The 8,169-nt window shown below is 35.8% G+C and overlaps 2 protein-coding genes across 3 annotated transcripts; one reads left to right on the top strand and one right to left on the bottom strand.

Moving 5' to 3' along the window:
* Window positions 1-1,618: 1,618 nt before the first annotated feature.
* LOC142530347 (protein PLASTID MOVEMENT IMPAIRED 2-like) lies at window positions 1,619-4,083 on the top strand. Of its 2 annotated transcripts, none has more exons than XM_075636146.1 (2): window positions 1,619-2,041; window positions 2,122-4,083. In XM_075636146.1, the coding sequence occupies exon 2, from the start codon at window positions 2,161-2,163 to the stop codon at window positions 3,916-3,918; it is 1,758 nt and encodes a 585-aa protein (XP_075492261.1). In that variant the 5' UTR covers window positions 1,619-2,041; window positions 2,122-2,160; the 3' UTR covers window positions 3,919-4,083. The 2 variants fall into 2 exon arrangements, with proteins under 2 accessions (XP_075492261.1, XP_075492262.1); XM_075636147.1 differs by having other exon boundaries at window positions 1,621-2,041; window positions 2,191-4,083.
* A 281-nt stretch (window positions 4,084-4,364) lies between these two features.
* LOC142530348 (protein PAL OF QUIRKY-like) lies at window positions 4,365-6,366 on the bottom strand. Its single transcript, XM_075636148.1, has 2 exons — window positions 5,583-6,366; window positions 4,365-5,383 (listed from the first exon to the last, which is right to left on the bottom strand). Exons 1-2 carry the CDS (start codon window positions 6,278-6,280, stop codon window positions 4,570-4,572), a joined length of 1,512 nt encoding a protein of 503 aa, XP_075492263.1. The 5' UTR covers window positions 6,281-6,366; the 3' UTR covers window positions 4,365-4,569.
* Between the last annotated feature and the right edge of the window lie 1,803 nt (window positions 6,367-8,169).

The raw sequence follows: 8,169 nt of genomic DNA, 5'->3' as shown, positions 1-8,169 counted from the left end.
CATGCTTATCAATAAATACATTTTTATCGTGCCGATGACTTATAGCACGCGCGATGGATTTTGAGTTCGAGATCTAATTATAACAAAACCGTCCGAATCAAAAAATAATTTACATTTTGATAATAACAAAAACCAAGACTGGTGTTTTAGAGATTTTAATAGTTTTATAGAAGCAACAGATTAAAATATTAAAAAAATGATGTATTTAAGCGTATATAGGTCAAATGGTTCAGAAAATCCAACCACGCACGCGTCGGAACGTGCACCTCGGAGGCGTGGAAATGTGTCTCAATTTGGCACGCAAAAGCTTTTCCAATAAATGGGCTGAATCGTATTTTTGGTTAAATAAATAATAAATACTTGGTTACAAAATTCAGATGTTGCCAGGTTGGCAACTTCTTGGTATTCAGAAATTGGCCACGGATACTCCTAATTTGCATGTGTTCCGAGTGATTTTGTTTTGTTTGCGGACGATATTGATAGGGTAAATATGGTTGTGTTTTGTGGACCATCGTATCGGGTGAAATGGATTTCTTCTCGGACATACTAGAGATCGAGCGGATAGTATTCAGGCTAAAGAGTCTGCCCACTTAAAAGAGCAAAAAAAAGCTATTGGGGACATCATAAAGTTTTTCGGCCTGGTTATTACGATACTCAAGTCAGTCAAATGTTTACCCTAAATAAAGTATATAAAGTGTGCTTTTTAATGAAAAAGTATCTAAATACATTAATATCAAGTAAACATGATATTTATAAAGGAAAAGTCAATGACGACCTTGTTTTCAATTCTTGGTTGCTACTATTAACAAGATAGTTACACATGTCGTATTTTGTAAGACGATCTCACATATCGTATTTTGTAAGACAGATCTCTTATTTGGGTCATCCATGAAAAATTATTACTTTTTATGCTAAGAGTATATTACCTTTTATTGTGAATATCAGTAGGGTTGACCCGTCTCACAGATAAAATTTTTTGAGACCGTTTATAACAGACAATACACACATATATATATATGTATATATATATATATTATATGTTTTAAGTATAAATAAAGTTTAAATACATCACATCACACATTTTCAGATATTCTTGATTTTAACGTCAATCAATATCACGGGTTCCAAAATTTTTACAAGACAAGGTTATTTTCAAATCTCATTAACAAATTAAACAATCTAAGAAAATAAAAAAATTGTCAAATTAAGTTGTCCTTTTTTTTCTTTTAACTTGTCAAAAAATGCGTTCTAGTCATGAACTTTGATTTTTATTGGTTTTTAATTCTATTTCACTTGAATTCTGACGTAACACCGACACATCATTTAAAATCGACGATGACACATCCGAATTTTCCAGTGACACGTCAACATTTTTGGTCAACTCAATGCTCTCACGAAATATGACTAAAGATTAATAATAAAACACAAAATTACATGACTAAAACTGAATTTGACAAATTAAATAACCGAAACAAAAAACATGACAATTTAAATACTAAATTAACTATTTTCTCGAGAAAATGAAACTTTATCCGTGTTATCATACAACAACCGACGGTTGATTGCGAAATAAGACGCAAAATAAATACAAAGGCCAGCGTTGGGGGGCCAGGCGCAGGTGTAAGTAACCGAGTGCCGACGGGACAAATGCACCTGTTTAATGTTAATTTGCCTTGTGGTCCACGAAGGAAAATTCCAAAGGCTGGTGATTCAACCAATTTACAAATAATTTTATCTCCTTCTAATGCCTCATTGTTTTCCACCATCGCTTTATTAACTTGCAGACTTGGAGCAAGAAACACCGCCAATTTTTAGAAAGATAGATATTCAGGTGTTCATTCAATTTCCGCTGTGAATTTTGTGCTGTTTTGTGAAACTCGAGAGAAGGGGTACGCATTGTTTCAGGAGTTGTTTGGAGTTATGGATAGAGGGAAGTAGCGGGCGAGGAAGATTGGCGCTATTAGAGCAGTTCTGGTTCTCATGGAGGAAGGGTTCTAGAAAACACCCCGGCAATGGAAAATTCAAGGGCGAATTACCAGAGGTATTCATGGAAATTTAAAATTCGTTTCCTTTTCAATCTCAATAAACTGTTTTCAAATGCGTTTCTTTGCGAAATTTCAGGGTTTTAGATTGTGGGTTCTGTTTCATGTGCGACTTCTGATGGTAAATTACGTGTGTGTGTGCGTGCAGAAACTTTACACGCTGGAACAACAGAACTTCACCAGGCAAGAAGGAAAAAGTAACGAATACAATCAGAGTAGAAAACAAGCAGAATCGGTAACAAAAGAAGCTGAATCCGAGCTTTCTGCAGCAAAGGCGATGGTGAAAGAACTAAGTCGAAGAGCTGAGGAATCATATTCAAGAGCCAAAACGGAGATTCGAGAAGTGGAGAAGCTAAGGATGGCCAAAAGAAGGGAAGGGGAACGGAGCACCGAATTGGAGTCGATCATACAAGAGCTGAGCAAGCTTAGGCTGGATATGGCTTCCGTCTTACAAGAAAGGAGAAGGGCCGAACGAGAAATAGACTCCTCCATGGTGCGTATGCAGCAGCATTCGAGAACGTTAGAAACGGTCAAGAGGGAGATTGAGGAAATTAATGAAGAGCATGTGCTGGTTGAGTTGGCTAGAATTGAGGCCATTAAGGAGCGTGGAGCGGCTGAAGCTCAGAGAAAAGAAAGCAGTGAAACATTCAAGGCTGCAAAGGAGGATACTGTGAAGAAAAAGAAGGAAATGATACAAGAAATTGAAAATGCTAAAGAACTGGAGAATAAGCTCGCTATTACATTATCAGACATCACTTTGTTACAGGGTGGGATAAATCTACTGAAGAAAATGGAGAGAAGAGCAGAGAACATTGAAAGTAACTTTCTGGAAGAAGGTGAACGAACAGTTGATGAATCTACTCTATATTCCATCACAAAAGAGTTAGAGGCTACAAAGAAGGAATTGGCTTCTGTTAAAAATGATAGTTTTCAGTTCATGACTTCCATGGATATTGTGAGGAATGAGCTAAGGCATGTTATGGAAGAAACAGCTCAAGTCAAAAAGAACGAGCAGAAACCAGAGATGATAATCCAGAATCTCAATTCAAAGCTTCTAAAAGCTAAAGCAAAGCTAGAAGCAACATCTGCGTCTGAAGATAAGATGAAATCTATTGTGTCGAATCTATCACTTACTCTTGAACAGTTAAAATCTGATTCCGAGAAGGCCAAGAAAGAACGATCCATAATCAGCGAAGAAACGGGGATCATCAAAGCAGATGTACAAAAAACTGAAATGGAGATAGATTTAGCAGAGGAAAGGTTACAGGCGGCCCTTCAAGATCTTAAAGCCGTTAAAGCATCAGAAACTGAGGCCCTCAATAATCTAAAAGCACAAACTGAGATTACAATTAGAAATCGAGTTTCAGCCTCAAAACGAGGCTCAACCATCACAATTTCCAGATTTGAATACGAGTACCTGACAGGAAGCGCTGCCGGGGCCAACGAAATTGCAGAAAAAAAAGTTTTGGCAGCTCATGCTTGGATCGAAGCTCTAAAAGCAAGTGAAAAAGAGATGGCGATTAAAACCGAGCTATTGCGAAGGGAATCTAGGGAGCTTAAAGTAGAGGAAGAACACGAGGTTCGCAAAACAAAGAGGTCATTGAGTGCAAAGAAAGTGGTGGAGAAAGAACTGGCGCACATGAGGCAAAAGTCTGCAAAAAATATGGAACCTGAAATCTTGCAGCCTGAGAATGCGCTTCGAAGCAAATCGATGAACCGAAGCTTTAGAATGGCACCTGTCAAAAAAGTTATGTCTCGAAGAATATCAACTACAGCAGATCACAATGCTTCTAAAGGGCCATCTTTCAGAGTAAGGAGGAGAAAAAAGATTATACCAGATCTAACCAAGTTCTTTGGAGGAAAGAATAGCATCTAAAGAAATTGTCTATCTCAGTGTAGATAAGTCAGCAATCTTTGTTGACAAGTTGATTTCATCGGAAATGTGTTTTCAAATAGCACGTCATATTGACTGCTAATAAGCTTTGCAAATATTCAATAGATATCAGTTGCAGATAGTTTAGTATAAAAGGGATTTTACCCAGATTGAGCCTGTTTTTAACTAACTCGGACCAATTTCAATCGATAAAATATATTTTTTGCTCTAGATTGGACCAATCATTAATGTCTGGTAGGAGTTGGCCAAAAGTCTGAGTGAGAAACAGGACATGTAATCAACAAAAATCGAAGGCAACAAAACATTGACAAAGAACAGTGGTGTCACTCTTTCATTGAATTCAATAATATTAATGCATTACAGTGTACATACATATACTGAAGACCATGAACAGGTGACACAGAGGAACAAATGTAAAGGCAAAGAAATGAACGAACAAATGGTATAGAAAATTCGCAAGCTGATTTATACAAGTCTGAATACACAATCTTCAAGCTAGATCATACCTTCTTGTACAATATGAAGAAACGAACAAACACTTCATGAGGGTATTAACAGTTCAATCGACACAAGATCTTTAACTTTCCCCCTGAAATTGGCGAACCATTCAAAATTATATGTCTGGGTTGTGTGCTACATCTGCCGGTGGACTGAAGACTCTGAAAGCAGCAGAGTCGTTCTCATTTTCAGCGTTTGGTACTGAGAAGGCAACACAGGTGGTGTAGGCTGAGTTTTGTATATTGGGTTGTATGCTATATCTTCATCAAAATCAGCACTGGGCATAGAAGAAGGCACTGAAGTAGTTGGAACAGGTTCAGAAGGAATCTGAGTCTCATTAGGGACTACCACCAGTTGATCGGAACTAGAAGGTATGCCAACTAGCATTGTATCATCAAGAACATTCTTGTAAGATTTTGTGGTTGATTCTGTAACAGGTTGAGCTCCAGAGATTTCTTTATGAGTAACAGGAGGAGCAACTGCTGCTGTCTGCGGATGCAAAGGGGGTCGAGTCGAAGAACTGGGGTTATTTGTATCAATGAAATAACACTGCATTGATGTATGAAGATGCTGCGTCGATCTTATGGGAACTAAATGTATTGGATAAGGCAGATTCGTTGGACACGGGACATGCTGCTGATAGGATGGCATCTGATATACGGGATAATACTGCGAAATTGACATTGGATTTGCCACGTATTGAGGTATGTAATGCAGGTTTCCTTGAATATGTTGTGATTCATGTTGTAGCTGTTTTCCATCTGGTTGCTGTGATGTCGGATAGCCCAGTACTTTAACTGGTTCTGAAGAGGGAAGATTACATGAATGATCCAAATAAGTACTTTCCGGTTCAATAAGGAAAGATGGTGCCTCTATGGGGATTTGTACAAGTGATTCTTGATAAATTCCAGTTTTTGATGGCGGCGCTGCACTTCCAACACTATTATCACTGTGAAAAACATAATCTCCAACACATTCAACATCTCCTTGTTGATACTCTTGGTGGTACAATCAGATAATTGGACATTATTTATACGATCGAATTGATATATTAAAGAAATTTATTGAATAGAATATACTCCATTAACCAGGATTGCATTTCAAGTCTGAGGGTCACTGCAGAATAATGTAAAATAAAATTTAAATACCTTTCAATAGAAGCTGATGATGGTACTCTGATCTTTCTCTGCAGCAGATTCGACCCATTATCTTCGTACTGACCAATCCCGATCTGCGGCGAATTCGCCATGGAATTTGAAGAACCAGTTGACTTGAACGATAGGCTTGTTTCAAGAGCTAATTCAGCCCCATGACTATCCTCGATACTGATGCCACCACACTCTGCAGGAGTTTCAATCTCCGATCCAAGACCCATCAACAAACCAGAATCCGCAGACTGCCCCTTGGGCAAAATTCTTGTGCTCTTCAGAGCGTCGCAGAACCAAGTCTCGGATTTCGGGTCTAGGAGTGTGGAACCCAACGACTCGGGCTTGACGGTGAAGAGAAATAGTCTGATGCGGGAAGGGGGAGTAATTCGGTCGTGCTCCTCGAGCATGTTCAAGAGATCCTCGTCCGTGACGACGGAGATTAAGGAATCGAGGCCTTCGTTGGGCAGCTGGTACTTGAGATGGAAGGGGCGGTTGTTGAAGATGGCACGTGAGAGCTGAGCGGTGAGGGCGGAGAGGGAGGCCGCGGTGGTACGGCGGTCGAGCGCGACAATGCGAGTCTCGCCGCCGGCGTAGAAGAGGGACTTGTCGTGTGGACGGGGGACTATGTAGCCGCCGTGGCTGCACATGAGTCGGAGTTTGGAGGCGGCGGCGGAGGGTGGCGAATTTTTGGGGTTCATTTTCGGCTTAATAGATCTGCCGCTAAGAAACGCCTGTGACTCGGAGGAATCGATTTTCTTAGCTGGGCGTCAAGCGTGGCACCGGGAGCCAGATATGTATTCAGTTAAATGATAAATATATATTTATTTTTTCATTAATATTAGTTAATAACAATTATTTTTCAAATAAACCAAATATATATTTATATACTATTATTAAAGTTCAATTTTCCATACTAACTACACCCACTTAATTTCATATTTTACGAAAATAATATTTTTATCATGAAAAATAATAATTTTCATTGATAATTTAAATAGAAAATATGTCTTACAAAATTGGTTTGTGAGACTTTCTCACAAATTTTTTTGACAAAAATTTGTGTGAAACAGTTTCACAGGTCGTATTTTGTGAAACAAATATCATATTTGGGTACTTTTTCTGCTAAGAATATTATTTTTTATTGTGAATAACGATAATGTTGACCCGTCTTACAGATAAATATTCGTAAGAATGTCTCACAAGAAACCTACTCTTTTCTTTTATGATTTCGATGTTATGATAAATTTTTTAAAATACAAACATTACTATTATAAAATTAATCTATTTCATTTAATAAAAAATATTATAAAAATCTATTTTAATAAATTCATATCTACTTTTCAAAAAAAGTTAAACTATTAAAATATTTTCTTTAATATTTACTTTCCCACTTCTGATTCAATTTCTCATACAAATTAAACCACATTACATCTTTTCGTATATATATATATAATAACCAGCTTTTAATTTATTCTGAGAATCTTTATTTATTGATTTTTTTATTACTAAAATAACAGTTTTTTAAAAAAAATATTTCAATGCTATTTTAAGATAGATAATTAGTTTTTTGAAATTACATTTTAAACAACTCAATATATTTTAAACTAATTTAAATTTATTTTTATATATAAAAATAATTTTTAAGTTTTATAAAAAAAATTTAGGATCTTATGAGATATAAAATTTTATTTTTGATATAAGTTTTAATATGTTCCCATAAAATAAAGAGTATGCATATTGTGAGATGGTCTCACGAATTTTTATCTGTGAGACGAGTCAACCCTACCGATATTCACAATAAAAAGTAATACTCTTATCATAAAAAATAATATTTTTTCATGGATGATCCAAATAAGATATCCGTCTTACAAATTACGACCCGTGAGACCGTCTCACACAAGTTTTTGCCTAAAATAAAATAAGAGCATATCTTTTATGAGACGATCTCAAGAGTCTTTATCTGTAAGACGGGTCAACCCTACCAATATTCATAATGAAAAGTAACACTCTTAGCTTAACAAATAATACTTTTTCATGGATGACCCAAATAAGATATTCCTTCTCACAAAATACGACCCGTGAAACCGTGTCACATAAATTTTTGTCATAAAATAATATAGGTTAAAGTTTTGTTTGTCTATGGCTGTTGAAACGAAACATATCTGGCGATTGTATTTTGGGCACAGCTTTTGGTTTGTGTTGGTTAATCTTTTTTATTTTATTTGGTTAACGTAATATATTTTTTCTTTAATAGAGCAAATGTAATTTGACTAGTAATTATTATTCTTAATTACTTTCTTATTATTTTTTGTGGATAAATTATCAAATAATAAATTAATTAAAATTAAAGGGGATAATTACCATTTTGAATTGGTCATACCAAAATCATTATTTTAAGGTGCTCCTTTATATTATAGAATAGATAGATAGTATAGATTTACTCTAAAACGACCCAAATTAAATATATAAAAAATAAACAAATTATTTAAAAATCCAAAATTATAGCAAGATTGCTGAGTTTATTAGAGCATTTGGTTGCAAACAAATTTATATAACAAAATATGATAATATAATAACAAATCATTTC

Source organism: Primulina tabacum, chromosome 17, assembly GCF_025594145.1.
Source record: "Primulina tabacum isolate GXHZ01 chromosome 17, ASM2559414v2, whole genome shotgun sequence".
NCBI classification, from domain to species: domain Eukaryota; kingdom Viridiplantae; phylum Streptophyta; class Magnoliopsida; order Lamiales; family Gesneriaceae; genus Primulina; species Primulina tabacum.
The sequence above is the reverse complement of the archived record's forward strand: the minus strand, read 5'-3'. Positions and strand labels throughout refer to the sequence as shown.

Excerpts from the sequence above, each read along its gene's own strand:
- LOC142530347 (XM_075636146.1), top strand. The coding sequence starts at position 2,161 with ATGGTAAATTACGTGTGTGTGTGCGTGCAGAAACTTTACACGCTGGAA.
- LOC142530348 (XM_075636148.1), bottom strand. The coding sequence starts at position 6,280 with ATGAACCCCAAAAATTCGCCACCCTCCGCCGCCGCCTCCAAACTCCGA. Across the intron at positions 5,384-5,582 it reads TCATCAGCTTCTATTGAAAG|TGATAATAGTGTTGGAAGTG; the intron begins GTATTTAAATTT and ends TGTTTTTCACAG.